The sequence below is a fragment of the Cnephaeus nilssonii genome (assembly GCF_951640355.1).
Source record: "Cnephaeus nilssonii genome assembly, chromosome: 15".
NCBI lineage: Eukaryota > Metazoa > Chordata > Mammalia > Chiroptera > Vespertilionidae > Cnephaeus > Cnephaeus nilssonii.
Genome location: NC_137086.1, coordinates 1,974,402 through 2,001,908, shown reverse-complemented (window position 1 = coordinate 2,001,908; position 27,507 = coordinate 1,974,402). Strand labels below are relative to the sequence as shown.

General features: G+C 46.0%; 1 protein-coding gene across 1 annotated transcript; it reads left to right on the top strand.

Annotated features, from left to right (window-relative positions):
• The first annotated feature begins 433 nt into the window (after window positions 1–433).
• On the top strand, window positions 434–27,110 carry YWHAQ (tyrosine 3-monooxygenase/tryptophan 5-monooxygenase activation protein theta). The gene is made up of 6 exons (XM_079792610.1): window positions 434–540; window positions 939–1,298; window positions 20,788–20,911; window positions 23,039–23,202; window positions 24,060–24,155; window positions 26,044–27,110. Exons 2-6 carry the CDS (start codon window positions 1,005–1,007, stop codon window positions 26,101–26,103), a joined length of 738 nt encoding a protein of 245 aa, XP_079648736.1. The 5' UTR covers window positions 434–540; window positions 939–1,004; the 3' UTR covers window positions 26,104–27,110.
• Window positions 27,111–27,507: the final 397 nt, after the last annotated feature.

Genomic DNA, 27,507 nt, shown 5'->3' with positions numbered 1-27,507 from the left:
GTCACCCTCGCGGGCCGGGCCGCGCGGGGCCGCCGCTGCCCCGGGTCCACGCGATGCCGTGCACCCTCTGCACCACGGCTGCGGCAGGCGAGGCCGTGCGAGCCTCGGGCTCCCGGGCCGCACCCACTCGTGCCGCGGGGCCGGCGGGGGGAGGATGAGGGAGTCGGCGGCGGCGGCATCGCAATGGCAACAGTGACGTCCTTTTACCCTGGATCTAATTGGAGGAAACCCCGTGGCCAAAGCCGCAGCCTGCCGGCCAACCGAACTTGCCCAGGCCGACCCACCCTCCGAGCCTCCGCTTCCCCGCGCGCCCCGCCCCCTTTGCCCCCTTCCGCGCGCTCAGCCTTCATTGGCCGGCGGCGGGGCGGGAGGCGGGACTCTCTGGCGCCACTCGGCGCGTCATTGGGCGGCGGGAGCGAGGGCCGCGGCGCGGCGGCCCGCCCCTCGGCGGCGGGCTAGGCTGAGACGGGAGGGTCCTCGGCTAAAGCCAGGAGCGGATCAAAGTGGTGGGACTCGCGCCGCGGCCGCGGAGACGTGAAGGTGAGCGGCGGGGTCGCCCCGGGCCTCCTCGGGCCTGGCCGGGCCCCGGGGCAGGGCGGGGAGCCGGCCGCGGGGAGCCGGCGGCCTGGACGCCGCTCTGCTTCGGGACGGCTCCGGCGGGAAGGGGCGAGCCAACGGCCGCTTCCATCTTGGGCAGGGCAGGGCAGGGCGGGCGGGAGCGGCCCTTCGTCCTCCTCCTCCGCCTCCTCCTCCTCCCCCCGCCCCTGGCCGCCTCCGCCGGAGCCCCTGGCGCCCCGGGCGCCCCGCGGGGAGCGTGGGCGGGGGAGGGAAATTCAACTGTGCGGCGCGTGCGGGGACGGACAAAAGGGGCGGCGGCGGCGGGCGGCCCGGGCGGCGGGCGCATTGTCTGACGGCGCCGCCCCCGCCCCCGCCCGCAGGCCCCCCGCGCGCCTCCTCCGACCCGTCGGTGCTCGCCCCCCGCGCTCTCCCGCCCGCCCGCCCCCATGGAGAAGACGGAGCTGATCCAGAAGGCGAAGCTGGCCGAGCAGGCCGAGCGCTACGACGACATGGCCACCTGCATGAAGGCCGTGACGGAGCAGGGCGCCGAGCTGTCCAACGAGGAGCGCAACCTGCTGTCGGTGGCCTACAAGAACGTGGTGGGCGGCCGCCGCTCCGCCTGGAGGGTCATCTCGAGCATCGAGCAGAAGACCGACACCTCGGACAAGAAGCTGCAGCTCATCAAGGACTACCGGGAGAAGGTGGAGTCCGAGCTGCGCTCCATCTGCACCGCCGTGCTGGTGAGTCCGGCCGCGCGGGGGCCGGAGAGCAAGGCCGACCCGGAGGGGGTGCGAGGGGAGGGAGCCTTGGCCTCCGCAGTGGGCTCTCCCCGTGGCGGCTGCGGCAGCTGCCTTTGCAGCGGGAGCAGGTCTTTCCCCGGGTTGGGGCAGACCCAGGCGGGGTTCCCCGGCTCGCCCAGGCCGCCTGGGACCCCTGGACCCGTATGTAAGCCATTCCTGGGCTCCAGGCTCGGGCTGAGAAGGGGCAGGCAGGCAGGCACCCACCCACCCACCTTGTCCAAAGACACCCATGCATGTGGGAGGCCTGCCTCCCCAACCTGGCCGAGAACGTTTATTTTGAAAATCTGAACAGGTAACTTCATTTTTCAAGGAAGAGCTTATCTGTTGAGCTTTTTCCCTGCTCAGAAGGCGGGGAGGGGGCAGGTCAGTTCCTGGGAAAGGCGCGGCTCCATCGAAAGGGAAAGCTCGTGTCTGGTCCCGCGTCCTCGCCGTGAAAGCCCTCACCGAGTGACCTGCGTTGCTCTGGTGCGGGCTGGGCCCGGAGAGCTTTCCCTGTTCCGAACTGTCCGGCCTGGGCCACCGTGGCTGCTGGTGGAGTGGGTGAGCGCCGTGACTCACCCTTCCCGGCGAGAGGGAACACTTTCCGCTCTGTCACTGCATGGATCTGAGCAAAGATAAGTTTTTGAGATTTAAGTACCAGCGCAACATCCTGGCGTGTTTAACTTCTCTCACCTGCTTTTCTGATACAATCAATAATGTGACCCGAACAAAATCATGGAGATAGCTGGTGAGGGGGCAAGAAAGCCTGGCCGGGCGTGCGCCAAGGGCCTTGTTTAGGAATTACTGGCGTGCGCTGTGTTCATCTGTATCTTCTGAGCTTCCACTCCCTGCCTGGCGTAGGGGAGGCACTTAGAGAAAAGCTTTCCCACCGAATTGCTGTGTTCATGAGATTTACCAACTTGAAAGTGATGCTAGACTGCAATCGCGGATGGTAATGCCATTGACATGGGTCTGTCGCCAAGGGAGGGCTCATAGAATTCCAGATGTAATGGGAGCTTTTCTAGATTTGGGGGGGCTCACGGAGCATATTTCAGTCTCTCTCGTTCAGTGATTACTTCCCAGTGTGTTCCTTACCCTGCAGTCATTCCGAACTGCCACAAAATTTTTTCCTGTTCTCTAGCAAGTTAGTTCTGAGCCAAAGGAATATTTTTTTAACCTATGGCTCTTAAAATGTTAGTTTCTATGATGGCATACGCGGAGAAGAGTTTTGCTTAATTGCTAAGTCACTTAGTATAAAAAAATTGTCCTCCCCTGAAATTAGGACAATTTTTTTATTTTATTTTATTGATTTTTTACAGAGAGGGATAGAGAGTTAGAAACATCGATGAGAGAGAAACATCGATCAGCTGCCTCCTGCACACCCCCCACTGGGGATGTGCCCGCAACCAAGGTACATGCCCCTGACTGGAATCGAACCCGGGACCCTTGAGTCCGCAGGCCGACGCTCTATTCACTGAGCCAAACCGGTTTCGGCAGGACAATTTTTTATATAAGTGAAATAGAAGAGTTTAACTTTATTAATCTGAGGCATAAATAAAATATTTTTATTGGTAAAATGGCTTGAGTCTAATTGTGACTTATTGGCCAACCTGTCATAAAAACCCTAGGAAAGGCCACCTTCCATTTGACAACGGTATTTGAGAGGTTGGCTGTGCAAGGCACTGCTCATAAGCAGTATGAGGAAGAACACAGCTGAGCCATGGTGTTTGTCCTCCAAAACATAGGAGTGAATGTGAGAAATACAAAACATAAAGAATAGAGTTCCCATAAAATGGTTTTGAACAAGCTATGTGTAGTTTTTTGGTTTTTTTTTTTTTTTTTAGTATATTTTTATTGATTTCAGGGAGGAGGGGGAGGGGAGAGAGAGATAGAGGTAGAAACATCAATGATGAGAGAGAATCATAGATCTGTTGCCTCCTGCACGCCCCCTACTGGGGATGGAGCCCACAACCTGGGCATGTGCCCTTAACAGGAATTGAACCTGGGACTCTTGCAGACCTACGCTCTACCCACTGAGCCAAACCGGCTAGGGCTAGGTGTAGTTTTAAGGAAACAGAACCCTCAGGAAAGGCTTCCCAAAGAGTGGTTTTGGGAGTGAAAGTTGAGGGAGGAGGGTAGAGGGGAGGGGTCAGTATTCCAGGCAGAAGGGATAGACAGGCCTGACTCAGGAAGAAGGTTCTGGGGGCGGGAGCAGGGTGTGCAGAGCCGCTGCAGGAGAAAGGCCACATGAGAATGAACGCCAGGGGGTTCCTCATTGGGGTGACGTGGGGAGACATTGGAGATTTCTCAATGATTTTGAGTGGCGTGGGTTGGCAACATCCAGAGAGTTTGTCAAAACAATGAGGAAAGGAGTGAAACCTGCCATTTCTGCACATGGGTGCTGGAGTGAGGGTTCCTTTTCCTGCCGTGAACAGGAAGGAGAAGGTGGTGTGGAGGAAGGAGGTGAAACTCCTTATAGGAGACTGGTAATAGTAACTAGAGGAGAGACAACATTTTGGTCCTAAATAGCAGAGGTTCTCAGCCTCCTCTTTCTCTTTCATAGAGGAGGTTGGGGGTGGGATAATTTGAACTATTTACTCAAAATGAACATGGTGGACAACTCTCAACCCTTTTGATAAGCACTGTATTGAGAGGCTACTGAACTGTGAGGGCAGAAAATATATTACAAATCCAAATGAGTAAAGAGCAAAGGCGATTAAAAGGGCCCAAATGAGCCCTAGCTGGTGTGGCTCAGTGGATAGAGCGCTGGCCTATGGACTGAGGGTCCCAGGTTTGATTCTGGTCAGGGCACATGCCTGGGTTGTGGGCTTGATCCCCAGTAGGGGGCGTGCAGGAAGCAGCCCATCAATGATGCGCTCATCATTGATGTTTCTATCTCTCCCTCTCCCTTTCCCTTCCACTCTGAAACCAATAAACATATTTTTAAAATATAAAAAAATAAAGGGCCCAAATGACCAAACTCTTTGTAGATTAAATCGGATGTTAGAGAAGATTTTACCAAGTTATCTGTGTCCCAGTGTCATTGTGAAACCAGAGGGTTGGGCTAAAATTTCTAGGTCTCTTCCAATTCTGATTTTTTGGGGACTATAAAGTTATATAGGCCCCAGCCGTTTTTTAAAGTTCAGTTTGGAGAACATATCAACGGTATATGAAATGTTGAAAAACTAACAATGACTTTAATGATGACTTTAATGAAATGGCTTCAGGGAGGGGTATACAGACATAAGTGAAAAAGATTAATACGTTGTAGGACAGCCAAGCAGCCGTTGACTAGCACGTGTGAGATGTCTGAGTCATTAAGCACTTGGGTATGAGGTCTGGGCAAACTGATGAAATCAAAGGGATCCGTAGAACCTTCTGGGACTTAGGAACAAACTCTCCTGAACAAGACGACGGCCTGGGAGTAAGAAGGAGGCAAGGTGACCTTTGTCTCAACCCCATGTTACCCTTTCACGTTGATGGTCTTTTCAACAGGTTGCTTTGGTATAATGTATTAAACAGTTTCAGGAACTAAGGTCCATGTTCTGACGTTTCAAATAATCATTTAAAATGGTATATAGAAACTAAAGTTGCTGTGTTAGTATGTAAAGGCTCTGTAAACTTTTTCAGTAATATGCTTGAATTTAGGTAGGTTATAAATTAATTGCTTAATGACAATGTGTAGTGCTGGTTATGATTTTGAAGTAAGACTGATAACATTATTTTTGATAGTTAATGAATCTTAATGTAATTTTATTGACATAATGGAAAAGTTATGGGCTCTGGAATCAAGACAGATTGTTTTTGAATCATTGCTTCCTAACCTTATAATTTTGTGACAATGGACAAGTTTGTTGATCTCAAGGGCTGTTTCTTCATCCATAAATTAGTGATTATGGTGCCTGCTATTATAGGCTTGTAATTAAAATAATAACTGACATTTATTGGGCATTTACTATACGCTAAGCACTATTTTAAGCACTTCATACACTGACTTTGTTCCCGTAAGTTAGGTTTGATGGTATTGTTTCTGTGTGAATGTTGAGAGGACTAGGGCCTCCAAGTGAAATGGAACACGCTTGTCCCTCACACATGGGAACTGGCTGACGCGCACAGCGTGAACCTTGAACCTCGGTTTTGAGGGATTTGTACAGTCCAAGATAAGACATGATGTTTGTAAGTTAAGAGGGAGGGAAGATAGCTCTGGTGGGGAAAACTTCCAGAACCTGTAATTTTGAAGCCCTGCTCATGTACAGAATATTGCAATAAAACACTCCTTGACTTGTGGACCTTTTTGGCTTTTAGATTATAAGCTCCTTGAAGCCAAAAGTTGTGTTTTTGGAGAGTGAAATGGAGTGGAATGTTGCATATATAGGCATATATGTAAGGTTAGATCCGTGCTTCTCAGGCAGGGTAAATTTACCCCCAGGAGACACCGGGCCAGTTCTGGGGACAGTTTTGATGGGTGGGGCCTACTAACATGATGAGCAGAGGCCTGAACGCTTCTAAGCATCATATGCATAGGGAAGTCCCCACAACAGGACTTACCCGGCCCAGGATGTCAGTAATGCCGAGGTTGAGAAACTCAGAGCTAGTAAGCCAGGTTAGCTGCTGGCCAGCATCGGTTGAACCATTTCAGTGGAACTGGTCTTTCCCACAGACCTTCGCTCTCCATTTACGTTCTTTCTATCCAGATGAGCAGTGTTCCGCTATCTCTGTCACCTGGGCCTTTTGCTCAGTTGGATTGGGGCACATGGTACTAAATTACGTGTTGTATGCTCTAGTTTACTGACTTTGATGAGGTGCCTGCCTCCTGGATGTTTGCTGCAGGCTTTGCTTAGAGAAATGGAGAAACTTCTCCGTGGTACAGGTGGCGAGGCCATGACTATAAGGACGTCTGTAAATGTAATGTAAATGCTTTCTTATAGGACAGCCTTAGATTGCTGTTTGTAAGTGTCAGGGGTGATTCTGGGAAATAAGTGAGAAGGTAATATGGAACCATAAAGATACTGCTTTTCAGGCCAAACTTTTTTTTAAAAAAATATATTTTATTAATTTTTTATAGAGAGGAAGGGAGAGGGATAGAGAGAAACATTGATGGGAGAGAAATATCAATCAGCTGCCTCTTGCACATCTACTGGGGATGTGCCCTCAACCAAGGTACATGCCCTTGACTGGAATCGAACCTGGGACCTTTCAGTCTGCAGGCTCATGCTCTATCCACTGAGCCAAACCGGTTAGGGCAGGCCAAACTTTTATATATATATATATATATATATATATATATATATATATATACACACACACACACACACACACACATACATATATATATATATATATATATATATATATATACACACATACACACACACACACACACACACACACACACACACACTAGAGGCCCAGTGCACAAAATTCGTGTGTGTGGGGGGGGCTCCCTCAGCCTGATCTGTACCCTCTCCAATCTGGGAGCCCTCAGGGGATGTCCTACTGACGGCTTAGGCCCGCTCCCCATGGTTTACTGCTCTCTGCGAGGGCCTGCTTGCCCCTCGCCATGGCGAGGGCTAAAAGGACTGGGGAACTCCGGCAGGGCTGAGGGGACTGAGTGCCACCATGTTGTGGCTATGGATGCCGCCATCTTTGTGGCGGTCAATTTGCATATTCCCTCTTTATTAGATAGAATTTTTATTTCAGAGAGAGGAAAGGAGAGCAAGAGAGAAATAGAAACATCAATGATGAAAAAGGATCATTGATTGGCTGCCTCCTGTATGCCCTCCACTGGGGATTGAGCCCGAAATCTGGGTATATGCCCTGACGGGGAATTGAACCATGACCTGGTTCATGGGTCAATGCTCAACCACTGAGCCACATTGGCCGGGCATCAGGTCAGACTTTTTAAGCCCAAATAACTTTCATTGATATTACTCATCTAGAATTAGTACTTTTATTTTCCCTCTTGTTTTGCTCATTCCACCAAGCAAACACTTGAACACAGCTCAGAAAAGTTTTCTTTTAAAAACTGGAGAATTAGACATCTACAGTGAAGCCTATGTTAAGTGTTCTGACCTTTCTGCCTGGTACTGCTTTGCCAAGTATTTGGCAATACGTCTACTTTTCGGTGCTGGTGTTCCCTCGGGATTCTGGTGGACAGTGAGGCGGTGAGAACGGTGCCAGTAAAGGTGCACGCACCCCTTCGTCAGAAAACGCTCCAGATGATGGGGGCTGATCGCAGAGACAGGTAGTTGGTTCTTGGTGGAGTCAAAACTTAGATTTGGGAAGGACTAAGTATTCCATGAACACCCTTTTGCTGTATGAAAGTTAATTTCTATGTAATTTAGCTTTTAACATATCACAAAAAATTATATGTAATATTTAAACATCCAAGGACTGACCCTTGCACTGGGAAATGGTATATATTGAAGTGACTTTATCAAGCTACACTAGTCCCCCTAAGCCCCCCTATCCACACGGGGCACATTCCAAGACCCCCGTGGATGCCTGAACCCGTGGATAGTGCCCACCCTATGAGACTACGTGGGAACTTTATGGCTTCTCGTTAGCGTGTTAGAATCGCCAGCATCACTGTCCTTGTGCCCTGGGACCCTCGGTAAGTAAAGTAAGGGCGACCTGAACACGAGCATTGCAGCCTGCCTGCCCATCTGATGCTGGGATGGCTGCTCTCAGGCTAACGGGCAAGACGCTCATTCAGGGGAGACACTGGCCAAGGGAGTGAGTGACATCCTGGGCAGCACGAAGTGGCGCAGCACAAGAGTTCATGACAGTACTGACAAAAGCATGCAATTTAAAACTGACTGTTTGTTTCTGGAATTTTCCATGTAATGTCTTTGGACTGGGGTTGACCGTGGGTAATTGAAATCAAGGAAAGCAAAACTATGGATAAGGGGGTACTGCTGTGCTGATGGCACCATGGAAAATTTTATTTCCTCCTCCCCTTTCCCACACTTGCCAAAATATTTCAAGTTGTTGGTTTTGATGAAATCCAATTTTTTTTAGGTTGCTTGTGCTCTTGTTGAAATATCTAAGAAGCCATGGCCTGATCCAGGGTCATGAAAAATTACACTGATGCTTTCCGGGGAGCTGTGTTGTCTTGGCTCTGACGTCATGGTTCTGGTTGTTTTGAGGCGATTTTTGCAGGTGGTATGAGGAGGGGTCCAGCCTTCGTTCTTCCCTGTGGCTCCCCAGCTGTCCCACAGGAAATCCTCTTGATCTGAAGCCTCAGCTCACGAAATAATCAGAAGTGGTTTGGCATAAAAGTTAACTTAAGGAAAACTTACAATTACCTCATTCTTTGTGCTCCAGCCAAATTGTTTACCCAAACTCTCCCATATTTTCCTTCCATCCCACCACTGCTTTCTCCTTTGTAAAGCCTTTTCCCTTTTCTAAATGTGGACATCACACCTGTCCTACAAGGCACAATGTAGGTGCCATTGCCCTCAGTCCATAGTCAGTTAAAATTATAACTTAATATTTCAGATCGCTTTCCTTGCAGTTACAGGTAGATGAGGTGGGTTTTCCTGTAAGGAAACCAAGGTTTAGTTACTCAGCCGGTTAGCTGTGAACTCAAACTCAGCGTTTCTACTTTAGTGCTCTTTCCGTTCCCACTGCCTTTTCCTGTAAAGCCTCTGACACACCCCCTTCTTCTGAGATCATTGCGCCTGTCTGGGTTCTGTCTTGTATGGAAATGGTGGAGAATCACGCCTTTATGCATCCAAGCCCTTCAACTAGAGTGGCTTGTTTTTCTCTCTTTTACTAGGTGCTGGTTTTACTTTAAAAGACCTGGGGGAGGGAACAATTACTGCTTTTAAAAGTTCACAGCCATTACCACACCAGATGGAGTCCACGCTCCTTAACGGGACTGGAGACGTGCAGCTTTTGTCTGTCTCCAGCTCCTTTCTCGCTGTTTCTTCCTTCCCTCTTCAGCGGCCTGGAGCTCCCAGGGCGCCCGTGTTGTGTGCCCTCTCACCTTTGCTCCGATTCTCCCCACGTAAAAGAAGGTGCTGCTACACGGATGTCGTCTTTTCTTTCTCACCGAGTCCACTAATGAGGCCCGTTCGGCCTTGTCTGGAGCGTGCCGGTGCCCTGCGTTCCTCTGTGGCTGTCTCCATACAGTGCGCCCACTCAGATCTCTGCTGGTGAGCTGTGAAGGGGGTGGAAGAATAAGAACCTCATTTTTCCCTTCCGTAACGATTGAGCAGTACTTCATTTTCCAAGGTTATTTTTTATGCTGCACTCAGTAGTTCCATTGAATATTCGCAGTAACCCGTTAGGTTTAGTAGCAAGTGCACAACAACTTTCCTACCGGAGCTCAGGGTTCTTGTTGACCTGTCCCTTCCCCGTGCCCCGTAACACAGCTGTAGGCCAGCGGCTGGAGGAGAGGGTTGTATGTGATACAGCAGAGGTCAGTGTATGTGGCATGGGCTGCCACAGGTGGGAAATTCACCTGTAATCGCGGTGTGGTTTCTGTAACGTAGAGATGGCTTACTTCAGTCTGTCACCGACTTACAAAGACAGCTCACGTGAAGGGGCACTGCTCTCTTCACCGGCAGAGCTATCGCCTGTTTTTAATGGAGTTCTTAGGCTAAAGCAGAATTGACCCATTTACTCAGCTAGCAAGGCGGTTTGGCCCATTTGAATTATTAGAACATCCTTTTTATTAGATATCGAGATGTCTGTTCAGTTGGATTACTTATGACCAAACTGAGATTTGACTTACTGTTTTGGTTGTTTTCCTTTAAAAAAACCAAAACTTGTTTTCCCACTATCATTTGTCTTTTCCTTCACAAATCAGTGACTATGGTAGTTTCTGGATACTAGTAAATTGTAAGTATCTAAGGCAGTGGTTCTCAACCTTTCTAATGCCGCGACCCTTTAATACAGTTCCTCTTGTTGTGGTGACCCACAACCATACAGTTATTTTCGTTGCTACTTCATAACTGTCGTTTTGCTACTGTTATGAATCGTAATGTAAATATCCTACAGGTTGAGAACCGCTGCTGTAGAGCCTAAGACCATTGGAAAACACAGATATTTACATTACGATTCATTAACAGTAGCAAAATGACAGTTATGAAGTAGCAACGAAGATAATTGTATGGTTGGGGGTCACCACAGCATGAGGAACTGTATTGAAGGGTCGCGGCATGAGGAAGGTTGAGAACCACTGGTCTAAGGGAAAGGAAGTTTATGCCTTGGTTCTTTGTTAGTCCTGATCTGTCGGTGTTGGTAAGTTATGGTTGCGTATTTGTCTTTTCTTGGCAGGTTGACGTATTTAGAAAGTAGTTCCAGTGTCACCAGTGGGTGTGTGTACTCACGTGTCACCAGTGGGTGTGTGTACTCGCGTGTCTTCTGAGCCTGTGCAGCTCAGCTAGAGAGTTGGGAGTCTCGGAGCAGCAGGTGCAGAACGTTTCTATGTTGCTCGGTTCTCAGTTGCTGAGACAGGGAAATACAGCAGACAGCTCAGAGACAAGGACGGCATTCCCTTCATGTCTAACATCTGCTTGGGGGGAGTGAGGGGACCAAGACTGATTTTCCTTCACAGTGGCCCATGCCGGTCACACCCCGCCGTTGTTTGTCAGAGGCCAAACGCTCCTCTCTGCTGCGTGTCCTCACCGCGGCCGTGGCAGCGCTCTGTAGCTGAGCATTCCTATACAAAACCATTGTTATTTTGGGGTTCCAGTGCTAATTGTTTAGGGGAGCAGAGGGGATACTATGTGCTCACCAAAGGGCCATGCTAGCCCCTAAAAAGCACCACTGTGCTGCAGCAGGTGTTGATAGCCATACCCTCACTGGTGGTCATTTTGCCTGGGTCAAAGGATATGGTGGAGCTAGAGAGCTTATGGACAGGAGAAGAGAGAGCTTAGAATATTTGGGGCAGGAAGACAGATAAAGCTTTCTTCTCTGTTATTGAGAGCCTGGGATTCTTTTCACCTGTTTCTGCCCCTTTCCCATTGCCTGATTACCCCCTGATTGTTAGCTCCTTATTTTGCCCCCAAAAGTAATTGACCACTTTGCATAGACTAATCTGACTTATTTTTACTTTCACTATAACTACAGTGGCACATACCCCTTTGTGTCTGAGGAGTCCATATTCTCTGACCATATGACAGTTCATCATGACACATTATATTAAGTGTTTTGCTTTGTGTGTGTGTGTGTGTTTTAAGTTGATTTTAGAGAGGGATGGACGAAGAGAGAGAGAAACATTGATCGGTTGTCTCCTGTATGCACTCTGTCTGGGGATGGAACCCACAATCTAGGTATGTCCCCTGACCGGGAATCAAATCCTCAACCCTCCGGTACACGGGATGATGTTCAACCAGCCAGGGCCATATTAGTTTTAATTAATTTTTTTATTAAATGTATTGGGGTGACATTGGTTAATGGTAATTTGAATTTATTAATTTGACAAATATTCCAGCCAGTGTTGGGTTTTTGTCTTTTGTTACTTTTAGAATTACATCTCAAAAGTTGAACACTTTATAAAAGGTGGGCTTTAGTCTCCACGAATATTGATGCTAATTAACCCTTTCTCCCAGGAAGGCATCTTCACATTTATGAATGCTCCAGAGATTTAATCAGTGGACGTTGGAGATACGAAGGGCCATTACCACTTTTTCAGGGGTGCCACATGAGTAAGACAGTAGTGTGCGCTTCTGTCCAGGGTCTGCCCCCTTGACCTCATGGGCTTCCCGTCTAATTTGTTGGCAGCTGAGAGGGGAACGTAAAGTTAGGAATTGGGCAGAGCCATGGTCTAGCCATGTGTGCTGCTTGCAGGCAGAGGAGCATTGAGAAGATGGCTTGGTGGTCGCAGAGACAGGCAGCAGTTGGATGGTCTTAAAGACTGGGTCTCCCTCCACCACTGCTGCCTCCGGCCTCCGCACAGGTGCTCGTGGGAAGACTGTTCATGGACCGGGTACCCCTTCTCTTCCTAGTGCTGGGGTCCACCGCATTTGCTTTTTCGTTCCTCCCACCCCCAAGAGCTGCTGTATTTCTGGCTTCTAGCATAGTGAATGCCTATGTTTGCTCCTTGGAGTGCCACTTGAAGTATTTGGGAGGCCCACATTGTTGCTGCGTGCTCTTCTGCTGGCCCAGGATTGGTAATATTAGAGATAAGGTTGGATGTCAGTCAATTCAGACTGACCCCCACTCCTGTTGTGTTGTGGCGCATGGAAAAGAACCATATTGTACGGCTGGGGAAAATAGACACACACATACCCCAGCTTCACCCTGTGGTTATTATGGCTCAGGGGATTGGTATCTCTCTCTCTTTTTATATGTTTTTATTGATTTCAGAGAGAGGGAGGGAGAGGAAGAGAGACAGAGAGAAAGAAACATCAATGATGAATCATCGATCAGCTGCCTCCTGCACTCCCCCTACCAGGGACTGAGCCCACAACCCAGGCATGTGCCCTGATCAGGAATCGAACTGGTGACCTCTCAGCTCATGGAGCCACACTGGCCAGGCAGGGATTGATATCGCTTGACCATTTACGTTCGCTGGAAGCTCTAGGTTAGAGTCTGATCCTGGAGGACCGTAGTGCTAGGCTTCAAGTCAGTTCTGTAACAGGCCATTGGGGCTTTGAGCAGGGGATTAACATGCCCAGAATGGAACTGAAGGGTAATTGGCAGCAGAGCACAAATGGATGAAAGAAGAGCCCTGAAGCCTGGGAGCTCCATGAAGTTACTGGATTCGTTGGGGTGAAATGATACGGTTAACTCGGGTATAGGAATAGGAATGGGACTGGGAAGTTCTGGATTAAATACTGTGGCAGCCCTGCTCAGGTGGGCAGTGGGGGAGAAGAGTCAGAGGCAGCGCTGATGAGCCTGGGTAGCTAGGAACATTGTCCAATGTAGACAATACAGTCTTTTCCTTCCTTCAGTGGTTCATGGTTAAGAAAGAGGAGCTATATGTTCCCAAAGTAGTCTCTGTTTATTTGTCTGAGAAGTTCTCCAAACAAAGCCTGGACTTGGAGAAAATTTACATCCAGGGCTTGGATGATTATGAGGCCAAAGAAGCAATACGATTGCACCCAGATTTCTAACTAGGGCGCGGTGCAGAGTGCTTCTCCTAAGACAGAAAATTGAAGGGGGCAGGGGTGGGACTCAACAGTAGATTGTGTTAGGAAGGCAAAACTAATGTTTTCTTAAATGAGTAAGTTTCAAGTTCCAATGGCCTAGTCAGGTGTGTGTGTGTGTACAGTATACACTGAGTGGCCAGATTATTATCTCTGAACGCATAATAATCTGTCCACTCAGTGTCTATCCTATAGAATAAAAGGCTAATATGCAAATTGTCCCCTCGACCAGGAGTTTGACCAGCAGGCAGGCCAGCCAACCGCCCATGTCCCCTCCCCTTGACCAGGCTGGCCGGGCCCCACCCATGCACGAATTCATGCACCGGGCCTCTAATACATACACACACACACACACACACACACACACACACACACCGAGTGGCCAGATTATTATGTGTTCAGAGATTATAATAATCTGGCCGCTCAGTGTATATATGAGCACCTGGTCTGATGCTTAAGAGAAAGATTTTACTAAGCATGATACTGAGCAATTTGTATTCACTTATTTAACCTTCACAACAACCCCATAAAGTAGGGATTGTCATTACTTCTCTTTTATAGATGAATAAACTGAGGTACAGAGGTTTGGGGCAGATTTGTGAGTAATTACCATGTAGGTTATTGGTTAAAATCTTGCCAATAAAATCTCAAATGGCCCTGGTCTATGTGCTCAGTGGTTAGAGCATTGGCCCACTGAAGGGTCTCAGGTTCGATTTCTGGTCAAGGGCACATACCTGGGTTGCAGGTTCCATCCCCGACCCTAGTGGGGCGCATTTGGAAGGCAACCAATCTATGTGTCTCTCTCACATCGATGTTTCTTTTTCTCTCTTTGTCGCCCTCCATCCTTCCTCCCCCTCCCCCCCGCCCCTCAAAATCAATGGAAAAATACTCTCAGGTGAGGATTAACAACAACAAAAAGTCAAGTGAACCCACATCTCATCAGTTATCTTAAAGTGGATAGTAGGCTATTCAAGTATTTGAGATCCTTGATTGTTCCAATGAAATATTTTCTCCTGGTAGCAGGTTATAGTTGTCAGATTTTAGAAAGTGTAGCTTTAAAGGCAGACCCTTACTTGATTAAAGAAAAAAACATAAATGTCCTTAATTTTATTTATCTTTAAATGTTTCTATTGATTTGAGAGAGAGGAAGGGAGAAGGATTGAGAGAGAGAGAAACATCAATGAGAGAGCAACATGATTGGCTGCCTCCTGCACTCCCCCTACTGAGGATCGAGCCCGCAACCCGGGCATGTGCCCTGACTGAGAATCGAACCAGTGACCTCCTGGTTCATGGTTCGCGATCAGCCACCAATCCACACCGACTGGGCTGTCCTTAATTTTAGATAATCCTCTAAAAGGTTGGGAAACGTGCATTAATAGCCAATTCAATCCTTGGCACACAACTAATACAAGGAACTTTTGAAACACTATCCTCTGTGAACATGGAGTAGACATGTGGTTACTCAGCATCTTCTAAGGATCCTGTGGTACTCATTGGGAGAGGAAACTTCACGGATTATGCCAGAAATTTTTTAGTTACTTGATATTTAGTTGCTGTAATTATTCCAATTGGTGACTTCCCTTTTATCCCATCATTCCTTACTACTCTAAAAGGATTCTTTCAGGAACGGTCTGAGTGGGAACTTCTGTCTTTGTCTGAAAGTCTTTACTCTGCACCTGCTTTTATATGGTGCCTTTAATTGGTTATAGAATTCTACTGGACAGTTGTTTTTCTCAGCACTTTGAAGATACTGATGGTTTCTGATGAAAACAATGCTGTTTCTTCCTTTATAGGTAACACGTCATTTGTCTGATTGGGGTGTGTGTGTGTGTGTGTGTGTGTGTGTGAGATCCTTGCACAGGGGCCATGCTAATCTTCCTGTGTCGTTCCAATGTCAGTTCCAATGTCAGTATCTGTGCTGCCGAAGCGAGCACTCCGGTTGCTTTAAGAGTTTCTTGTCTTGGCATTCCACAGTTTTTCCTGGTGGTCTAGGTATGAATTTATTTTTCTCTTCCTTGGGATTTAGTGTGCTTTTCCACTAGGAAAATTATCTTAGTACGGTTACTGTGAGTCTCAGCCATTATCTCTGAATTACAGCTCTTCCCCATCCTTTCTGTTCTCCTCTGGCATTTGTATTGGCGTATTATCTTAGGTGACCTATCAGGCATTGCTTTCTAATTGCATCTTTTGACATAGCCACATTTTTTTCATTCGGTTGTATTCTCAGGTGTTTTTGAAAAATACGCCTTCCTTTTTACCAGTGTTCTGTGGGTTTTTTGTTTGTTTGTTTTTTAAATTATAAAAGCCCTTCTCCCTCTCCTTATACCTGCAAGCTGTCTTTTCTTCTTGATTCATTGTATCCTGTCCTTTCCCCTGGCTTCTGCTTCCCTTTTTTTTTTTCTTTTTCTTTAATCTCTTTGCTTATTTTAATAAAGAAATAAATAACCAGAATTTATAATTCAGTCATTATGAATTCTGTTTTGTTTATATTTCCACACATGGTCCTGCCATTATTTTGAAGCCAGTCTTGGGCATCATCTATTGAATCATAAATATTAAAATATATATCTTTAAAAGATTCTTTAGTCACTTTCAGCATATTTCATGTTTTATTACACAGTTTTCATTTTTTAAGTTCTTGGGGACTGGCACCTGTTGATTGGCTGATCTCTCATTTTGGTGAATCTGCCCCTTGAGGAGTTCTGTTCTGTTTAATGATGTGAGTGGAGCTTTTTCCGTGGGACTTGGGTGTGCCTTGGGCGGGGAAGTGTCTTTGCATCGAGGTTCTGATGGTTTGCCTCTGCGGGACACACTAACTACACCCATTTTCCGCCTGTAGCTTTACATATCGCGCATGAAATACACATCTGAATAGCACCTACACCGTTCTTCCTGGGAGACTGCACCCTCCCGCCTCCCGCCTGCTCCCTCACACGCTCCGTGTGTGAGTGTTCGCTGTCAGTCCTTGGTCTCATTTTCCTAGCCCTGGACAGCGTCCTCTCCCTTCCGTGCTCTGTGCATCTCTTTCTTCCGTTCTACCCCTTTCTGTTTAACGGTTTCATTATTTAGAAGAAGGGAACGTCTGCTCCCTCGCTGTGTTGCCAGAACCTGAAAGGCGTATTTCTACGTGTCTACCTTCAGGTGATGGTAAGTCTCCACACTAAGAGTGAATGACGGGGTGTGTGTGTGTGTGCTTTAACCTGATACACTGCTCTTCAGTAACATATAACATGTGCTAACCATTTCATATGGTCAGGTAGACAATCTGCTAAATATACATTCAGACTTATATTTCAGTTACAAGTCTTCTGCTCCTATATTTTATTTGTTCTAAAATTGAATAGTCATATTAACTTCTGCTTCTCATATTTGTCAGAAATGTTGGTAATACTATCTGATTTAATATAATAAATATTAATAAGTGCAGTTTTATTGCCAGACAAAATCTTTAAATACATGAAGTTCATATGAGATACATCTGGAAAATGAACTAATATCATTAACATATGAAGACTTCCTACAAATCTATAAGGACATAATTCATTAGGAAAGACAAATAAAAAAAGTTAATAATAGAAAAGGACATAACATGTTTAATTTCATTTCTAACATGTAAGTTGTAAAATTAGAAAACTACAAAAATAAAACTATAGTAAGGTATTTCTTACTAGATTGGAAGAGATGGAGAAGTTTAATTCTCTGTGTTCAGAAGGATATTGAGAAATAGGAAGTCATACATTCTAGTGGGAGTGTAAGTGGCATTGTCTCCAGGAGGACAGTTAAATAGTTTATCTTACGGATCAGACGTGCATTCGGGACGTTGTTGGAAATATCAAAAGGTTTGAAGCAACGTAAATGTTCATCAGGAGACTATTTAAATAATTACCTTATGCCCATACAGTGGAATACTGTACAATGTTACCCATATCTGAAGCAGTTGTAATACATGGACATGGAATGATGATTATTAGAGGGATTACTATGAGGAAAGCAAGAGCAGTGTATGGAATTAGCAATATGGAATGCTAACACGTGGGAGGGAGAACATATGTGGGTTTTACATGTATGAAACATCTGGAGGAATGTACAAGAAACTAATGATGATGTTGCCTTGAGGGCGGGGAAGAATGCATGTCAATGAGGACCCGGGAAAGGGAGAGAAACTTGGTTTTTTGCTTTTGAATTTGTGTGTGTACATTTGTTACCTGTTATTAATGGAAACCAGCATCTTATTGTGTGTGAAGAGAAGATCCAGATAAGGGAGGAATAATCCTGTGGTGTTGGATTTGAATTGGAGATACCAGTATGAAGTAATGATTTTTAAAAAAAACACCCAAAACTTCGCTGAAGGAACAAAACAGCGAGCGAACAGATGGGGCGGCTCTTCATTCGGATTGTTAGTGTGATAGCGGACTATTGCATGTTATTGCTTTGATAAAAAGTAAAGAATTTTAACAAGCAATTCGAGAAAATGGCTGTGTCGTGTTAAGGTCGTACCATGTGTGCTGCGGCTGCCTCCACCCCGGCAGGCTGCCACCCGTGGCTGAGGTCCGTCTGGCGGGAGTCTGCGTGGGGTGGGCACCGTGCCAAATGCTTAACAGAATTTCATGAATGAAAAACACTAAGGACACGTTTTATCTAGAAGTGGATCTGCTTAACAGGTTGCCCTTCGGACTTAGTACCTAGAATTACTCAGATTAAAAACTGGAGGGTGTTGTGATTATTCATGGAAGAGGAATTTAAGGAACTTGCTCTAGACAGACCCTGAGTCAGATCCTCATCTCAGCACTCATTCTCCTGAGTGTCCGGTGTAATCCGCTAAATCGGACCTGGCGCCTTTTAAAGGCGACTCTCTAAAAAGATGACCGTCTCCGGGGGCTTTCTCCGCTCTGCGCCGTGTGCCTTCCCTGCCCCGGCGCGCTGGCGGGGACACCCCCCCCCCCGCCCCCCCCCCCCCCCCCCCCCCCGCGCTCTGCTGTTTGTAAAGTCCTCCTCACCCTGCAGACGCAGCTCGCTGGTGCCTTCTTAAGAAACGTTCTCCAGTGGCTTGGCAGAATAGCTATCTCCTCGGTTGTGCTCCCAAAGGGCTTGTTTGTATGCCTTCGACACCCGGGTGTCCTCATCAGGGGTGGGCGGGCGCTGCTGACGGAGTGGGTGGAGAGCCGTGGCACTAGACAGCCTTCGGTGCTGTGAGCGGATTGTCCCGCTGCTCGTCCATTTAGGTAGAAGCTTATTGGTATTCACCTGAGGCCCAGACCTAATTCTGTTTTACATTAAACACCAAGTTCTTCTTGTTTGTTTGTTTTTATGGTTTTAATGCATACAGAATTAACCAGGAATGCAACTGCCACGTAAAAATCAAAGATCTTACTTTGTTGTGTTTGTAACCTGGCTGGTCAGGCTGTTCGTGGTGGTTGAACAGACTGTGCAAGTCTGTATTCAAAGGTTCTTGCCATTGAAGGGGATTCTTAGAGGCGGACATCTGACTAGATTATTTTTTTAATTTTAGAGAGGAATGGAGAGGGGGAGAGAAACATCAATGAGAGCCATCCATGGGCTGCCTCCTGCATGCCCCCTGCTAGGGACTGAGACCAGAACCGTGTGCCCTGGCTGGGAACTGAACCCGTCTGGGTGAATGGAATGACACTTACCCAACTGCGCCATATCGGCCAAGCCAGACATACAGATATTTACACATTGAAATGCTTACTGTTTTATTACAAATCACTTTCATTTCTACCTTATATCTTATTTAGGACATTAATGTATATATATATTTTAAATATATTTTTATGATTTCAGAGAGGAAGGGAGAGGGAGATAGAAACATCAATGATGAGAGAGAATCATGGATCGATTGCCTCCTGCACGCCCCCTACTGGGGATGGAGCCCGCAACCCGGGCATGTGCCCTTGACTGGAATTGAACCTGGGATGCTTCAATCCACAGGCCGACACTCTATCCACTGAGCCAAACTGGCTAGGGCAATATATATTTTTTTTATTAAAAAATTTAATGTTGCCCCCATTTGACATTGGTGTATATTTTAAATTGTATGTAAATATATTATTAGCTACTAATTTCATTTTAGGATAGTTAAGGAGTCACCAATATCAGTTACGAAAGGGGTTCTTATGTGCAGTTGCACAGTCTGGCACATAGGAGACGTTTTCCCCATGGGTCACTTTTTGTTTAAAAAAAAGTCCAAAGCTCTGAGTGTGGCCTCAGCGCTAGTCCTCCCTGTCCTTTCCTCTAGCTTTGCTCATATTCGAGGTTTCTTGGTGTCGAGTCTATTCTCAGTTACTACCAGTTCATCTTGTAACGTGGGTAGGAAGTACATGACTTCACAGATCTTTCAGGTCCTCAAAAATCACTGCCTGTGTTCCACTCAGCGCTGGGCGAGGCCCAGGCTTAGCTCCCAAACCTCCCAGAACCATGATTTGCTGGTTAAAAAGTTACAAAGGGGAACGCCTACTTAATTGACAGGAATAAGGTACACGAGAATTTTGTGGGGAAACTTTCAGTCACATAAATGTTAAAACTGTTCCTTTCCTCTGCCCTGCCCTGACTTTTGACCTTACATGGAAAGATGTTTTAGGCAGTGAGCCACTTGTCATTGTGTTTTTTCCTCTGGTCTGTACTGAGATTTCTTCCTATTATTGAAAGTTGTACATCCCCTGGCTGGTGTGGCTCAGTTGGTTAGTGTCATCCTATGCATGGAGGGGTCAAGGGTTTGATTCCCAGTCAGGCTGCGAGTTCAATCCCCAGGAGGGGGTGTGCAGGAGGCAGCCGATCAGTGATTTTCATCATTGATGTTTCTCTCTCTCACCCTCTCCCCTCCTCTGTGAAGTCAGTAAAGAAGAAACTTTATTTATTTTTAAGGGAAGCCAGTCTTGTGAGTGTGCCCACACCTGGCTGAGTGGCTTTAGGAGGGTTAGTGCTAGAAGCACGCTTCTCACCCCAAGACCGCAATCTAGTCGGACTCTTCTCTGCTGTCGCTCTCCTACGTATTTACTCACGGAGCTCTGCGCAGTGAGGGCACCAGTAGCTTTTTATATGAGCGCTCCGGAGCCCCTCCGTGGGGTCTCGTCTTAACTAACTCACGGGCTGAACGAATGGACGGGTGAACAGGCAGGCTGCTTCTACTGTGTTTGGTGTGATCCAGCTTTACATTAGAACTGGCTTGCTAGAGCCAGAGTCTCCACCAGTGGCAGCCACTGGCCCTGCTCTCGCGCATGCCGTGTCTGGGTGGTGTGTTGCGGTCACGTGACCATTGATGATAACCACTATCATTGTTAGTTCTTGACTGTAACGATAGCCTCTCACGAGTGCCTACTGTTTCGTTTCAGGAACTGTTGGATAAGTATTTAATAGCCAACGCAACTAATCCAGAGAGTAAGGTCTTCTACCTGAAGATGAAGGGAGACTACTTCCGGTACCTTGCTGAGGTCGCCTGTGGTGATGATCGAAAACGTGAGTGCGTTGGTTTATGGGTAAAGCTAAAATGTAAACTAGGAGGAGGATAAATGGGGCACTGTGGCCTTCTGTAACTTTTAAGAAACATTTTGGAATCGACATAAAAAGAAAATTAATGTTGCCTTATGTTTTTAAAAATGGATATATAGTCATGAGTTTACATTATGTGCTCTTTTTAAAGAATTAATGCAAGCTTTCTGATTTTAATCTGACGAGATATTATTGAAAACGGGCTTTATGGCCATGCTTTAGGGTTTGCTGCACCGTATTCTCAGCCCCAGGGTTCTTTGCATGTGTTTAGAGCGATCTTGCTAGGACCTTCAGTGTCATTACACCGGGAAACTTACCTGGGAGAGGTGACACATAGAGTACTAGTGGCCCGGTGCACGAAATTCGTGCACAAATTAAAAGGGAATTAATTAGAGGAAATATTTTAATATTGCTATTTGTCCTTTCTCTATAATAGAAGTGTCAGAGATGAAAGAAAATTAGTAAAATGTATATGAAAATCTTCCTCCTGTCAGAGTCTGGGGCATGCCACAGGAACCAGAGTCAAGTCCCCGCCCACCCACATGCGCCTCAAAATTGTGCGAGACCCAGACCCGGCCAGCCCCACCCCCATCAAGCCCTGCCAGACGGGGTGTGCAGCCTGAGGTCCCCTGTCCCGACCCAGCACCACACAGCCTCAGGTCCCTGCTGATTGCTCTTTAAGGCTTGTTACAAGAACTCGGCCTCCACTGTGGGCGCAGCCATCTTGTTATGGCGTGACAGTCCTTTGCACATTCCCTCTTTATTAGATAAATAGAAACGGGATGTGTCTTTCTGTTTGACATGTTAGCCACTACCTACTTTGAAGGGTAACCTCATCTATAACTGCAGATAACCAGCTTTCTGAGGAGAGGTAGAGTGAGTGTTAGTGCCGGTACATCATTTATCAGAAAAACAGACATGGGGAAAAGAACCCAATTGCCTAGCTTGATTGTTTAAAAAAATCAAAGTAAATTTGTTAGCAGTGAACTCCGTCTCCTGGAGTATTGGCAGCTGAGTATAATGTAGATCCTGTTAAATTTGGTGTATGTTCTTCTACAGATTTCATCACACAAGATATACGGAGAAATTAGTTTCTCTGTTGTAACAAAATGTGTGTGCTAAACTTACTGTGTTACTGATGTATCATTTCTGTTGCCATAAAAATAAGCAGAATTGAACACGACAGAGCTGAACATTCAAACATCAGCACGTTGACCCCAGCATGAATGTGATCTCACTCTCTCTGGCGTTCTGGCATTTTCTGGTCCCATGCATACCACTCCACATTGTAGGGTTTGTAGGCGGTCTGCGTTACAGCCTCGGAGCCGAGACGCTGTGCTCATTGCGGTGCTTCCCTGAGTGCAGACAGCCGGGGCCCCTGAGCTTGTGCTGAACCAGCCGTGTTAGATCAATAAAGGCGCCGCTTCAGAGGAAGGGACCTGTACGCGTTCAGGCCGCAAGGGATCATTTCATTTCTTTAGGTCCCTGTTTCCAAGGCAACATTGTTTTTCAGGAAGGGGACATTTTTATTAGGCCAGTAGTCAAACTCTGGTCAGAGCAGACTTGGTTGTTATATGTTGGCACTTTTATATTGCTTTTCACATAATACATCTTGATTGCAAGGATCAGTATTGTTTCTCCAAATAAGTCACAAAAATAGAGATTTTGGTGGTACTGATGTTGTAAAGTGTTTTTCACTATTTTGAGAAGGGGTATTACAACCAATCCCCCCCCCCAGCTTTATTAAGATATTATTGGCATATAACAAATTATTTTTAATTGCTGTATTTCCAAGTAATAAAATTAAAAGACATGAAAGAATAAAATTGTTTTAGCCCCAGTGATGTAAAAATCTGATGTACTATATTACCTTTTGTTTTTGTTTTTGTTAAGCTGATGATAAGCCAACATTATAAGCTGGTTCTGAATGCTCAGTACAAGGTAATGTTTTGCTTTGCTGTGGTTTTAAAAGGCTACAGAGAACAGTCTGGTTCTCCCGAGAGCTGGTAGCATACATGAAAGGTGTTGACATGCTGTGGACTGGGTGGTATTTTCGGTGTCCTGCTTTTTTATTTCATTCTTTCGCCCTCACAGAAACGATAGACAATTCCCAAGGGGCTTACCAAGAGGCTTTCGATATCAGCAAGAAGGAGATGCAGCCCACACACCCGATCCGCCTGGGGCTGGCTCTCAACTTCTCCGTGTTTTACTATGAGATCCTCAACAACCCCGAGCTCGCCTGCACACTGGCCAAGACGGTGAGAGGCGTGTCCAGAACCACCTCTTTAGCCAAGGCTATTGGAGATAACAAACAGTTAATTTATAGGCGTTTTATTTACTTGGATATCCAGGGATGATTTCTACTCTCTTTATTTGGCTATCTCCTCCTTTTTCTTACCATCACGACCACCGACCACCACCCCTCTCAATATCTTGCTCTCTCCCAATTGTGGCTATCGGCAGTAGCATCTGTCTAAAGAGCATAATGATCAAAGAAGGATGGAAGAAATGGAGGGGAATGCCTGCCAGGTTTGGCTGCTAGCACAGCTGCATTCCTCAGAGTGTTTCGAAAAGGGAGAATACCAGAGAGGCTTTGCAAATACATTCTAGTTCTTATTGGTAAGAAGTCTATTGGGCATAGCTACTGTGCTGTGTCCTGTGAAAGCACTAAGAAGTGCCTGTGCCCCGGCCGGGCAGCTCACTTGGCTAGAGCATTACCTGGCACACCAAAAAGGCTTCAGGTTCGATTCCCGGTCAGGGCACATACCTAGGTTTTGGATTCTATCTCCGGTTGGGGCACGTATGGGAGGCAACAATTGATGTTTCTCACAGCGATGTTTCTCTCTTCTTCCCCTCTCTCTAAAATCAATAAATATATCCTCAGGGAGGATAAAAAAAAGAAGTGCCTGTTTACTGATTAAGTACACATAGCTTTTAAGTTTTAAGTCATACTCATAAGTTCTTACACTGAGAATCTGATTCCATCGTTTTATTTTTCATTAGAGCAGAGCATAAAGTCAGAGTTCACCTATTTTTTAAAAAGGGTTTGTAATTGTGGACTAACCAGGTTGCATTGATAGGAATATGGTTTACCATGGATGTTAATATCTTACAGGCTTTTGACGAGGCCATTGCAGAACTCGATACACTGAACGAAGACTCGTACAAAGACAGCACCCTCATCATGCAGTTGCTTAGGGACAACCTCACAGTGAGTTGTTCATATTTTTATTTCCTTTTCAGGAACAAAAGTGCTTATATTTTTCTAGAGGCCTGGTGCACAAAATTCGTGCACGGGTAGGGTCCCTAGACCTGGCTGGTGATCAGGTTCCCCACTTCCTCCCCTCACTCCCTCAGTGCCCTGCAGCTGGTCGCCCACCATGTTCCATGCCACCCCCTGGTGGTCAGCGCATGTCATAGCAAGCAATTAAACTCCCAGTCGAACTCCCTAGGGGACACTTTGCATATTAGCCTTTTATATATAGATTTTGGATTCCCTATCTCTTGGGGTAGTTATCTAATAGCCACACTTTCTCTTAGAAAATAAATTTATGGATACATAAATAAAAGTGTTACATGCTTGTCAGGGTTTTATAGGCAGGTTTTTAAGTCAAATGGGCATTTTATCAGATCCTCCTGAGAAGGGACTGAAGTTGCAGGAACTCATAATCGGTTCACATCACTGACTGTTTCATGGGGTGGAGATGTTAAAGGCACTCATGTGGAGCGTTTGGGTGGTTTCAGTATTTTCTTCCTTTGGGTATAGTAGCCATGGCCAGGAAGACACTATTGTAGGCATCTAAGCATCTCCAAAAATCACACAAAGTGCCTTGTTCTAATCAACTGTTCCTTTGCGAGCTGAACATGATGTTCTTAACTTGTTTTTTCTTTATTTCTTTTCCTACTACTTGGACAAGCAGATGATAATAGAAAAAATAATGAAGAGAAAACACAGGTTGAGCTTTACTTAGCTTCTGTAGGTTCAGATAAATGTGAAATGTCAGAACCTTAGACCGGCTGTGGACGAAGGGGGCCACCCACCCTGTCATATAAGTGGAGTTCTCCTCCCCGAGCCCTGGCTTGGGCTTTCGCTTTCGCTTTCGCTAGATAGGAGTCTTCCTCATCCCAGCACCATAGCTGTTCAGCTTTGTGAACAGGGAAGTTGTGAGAACACTGTCTTCCAGCCACCAGACAGCCTGTAGTTCTGGGTCACAGAAGAACCATCAGCATAAACCGCTTCTGAGGAAGAAAGGCAAGCTGAGCAATTGGCCCTCTTCCCAGGCACATCGTGCTGCTGTCAGTGTCTTTACTGGTTTTGTTTCCTCTCTTATTGGGACAGTTCTTCGGGGAGATTTGTTTCATTTATATTAGTATCTTAACCATAGCTTAAAGATTATATAAGACTCCAGCTTTTCTGAAATTCAAGCACCGTCTTGATATTGGTCTAATAGAAATCCATTTTGTGAGCTGTTGATTATAGTTGATAAATATTGACTATTCCATTTTCATTTCATCATTCCATCCTAAAATTAGATCCTTCAGATCAATTGGATTTGTTTTAATGTCCTACCTGGTTCACGAATCCTTTCTGTGTGTCTTCATGCACACCTCTTTGCAGCAACTCTAAGTGAGCTGGCTTTTTGTACTATATGATAGCTCTTCAGATACTTGGAATAGTTATTATGATCACAGTCCTCCTCCCCCCTAAAATGTTTTTGCCTTATTAATCTCATCTCATATAATTATATTTCAGTAATGCTTTCATGAAGAGCTTTGGGATGCTGGGAATGAGAGAACAATAAATTCTAAGGCTGTTCCCTTGCTTTTTTCTGAAATTGTAGTACTTATAAAGAGTAAGCTTTCAAAGCTACTCAGGTCGTGTCTGTGTGTGCCACTTGGTGAATGCATTGCACAGTCTGCAGGGATCACTTTGGGGAGGAGTTGGGGGTATTTGGGTTTTGAGAACTAGCTTTCAGTCTTAGTCATCATCTCTGGTGTTCAAGCACCTGACTGCTTTCGGAATTACATGCTGATGTAGCGGTAGGACTTGATGTAGCTGTCTGCTCTGGAGTAGTAACCTAGTCCGCTTTCTTTCCTAGTTATGGACATCGGACAGTGCAGGAGAAGAATGTGACGCGGCCGAAGGCGCCGAAAACTGACTGCCGACAGGGTGGTGTCCTCCTTCCCTCCAGAAACCTCTGTGCACATCTCCATTCCTCCTCCATGTGGATTTCCCAGAGCAAAGAAACCATCCATGTGTATGGAATCAACTGTTCCTAGTTTTTTCACTCGCAGCTGTGGGAAACGCCATTCCTTGATTTGTGTTTGTCTCGGCCTTCCTGGTGTGCAGTTACTGCTAGAGAAGTATTAATAGCTCCATTTCACGTAAACACAAGTAACTTCCCAACACGTACGTAGAGGACTAAAAATGTATTCGGTATTTAAGTAATCTGAACCAGTTCTGCAAGTGACTGTGTTTTGTATTACTGTGAAGATCTGAAAATGTAGTTAATTACAAGTTAAAGAGTGTTTTACATAACTTCTTAATTTCTACATTCCCTCCCTTATCTTTGGGGGTTTCCTATCAGTGAGCAAGTTTCCATGTTCTTAATGTATTCCTTTTGGGCAGGAATCCGGAAGTATTAGATTGAAGGGGAAAGCATTTGATAATTCTGGGCTGCGGGTCACAAATTGAAATGCCTCCTTTGTCACATAGGGTGGAGGTCTTGGGTAGCTGTGACAACAGGGAGTTTCCTTATTCACTCTTCATTTGCTGCTGTTTCAGTTGACAACTTCCCTTCCTAATAAAAATTCACTTACACCTCTGCCTTCGTAGTTCTGGTGTTCACTTTACTAGATAATGAAGTAGCATGATGCTGCCAGAATACAAGCGTTGCTTTTGGCCAATTAAAGTGCATGTCATTTCTTAATGCCGTAGAATGGGGAATAAAGTACACAAGTCCAAGTTTAAAATTTTAGTACTTTTCCATGCAGATTTGTGCACATGTGAGAGGGTGTCCAGTTTGTCTAGCGATTGTTATTTAGAGAGTTGGACCACTATTGTGTGTTGCTGATCATTGACTGTAGTCCCAAAAAAGCCTTGTGGAAATGTTATGCCCTATGTAACAGCAGAGTAACGTAAAATAAAATTGCATTTTATAAACCATTTACTATGGCTTTGCAACAATGACACTCCTATTTTAAAGGACAGGTGAATTTACTACTTCCTGAAGTTTACTGAAACCTCCCTTTTACTTATGTAAGATGTAGTGGGGATCCCCATACCTTTGCGTTGTGATACACTTGTCGAGGGGGGCCTGGAAGTGGGTGAGATTGGACTGCATTTCTTAGAGGGAGTGTTTTATCCATAGGTCAGTGTTGTGGGCCATCTCGGCCTCAGATGTAAATGGTCTCCAGTGAAGGGTTCCATGGAATAAAGTGGGATTTTCAAACCAGCAGAGTTAACTGTGATTCTGAATGCCTTGGCTGGTGTTGGATCGTGCTTCCGTGGATAGTCAGCAGAATGGCAGAGGACAAGATACCTTGTTTAGTTGTACCATTGG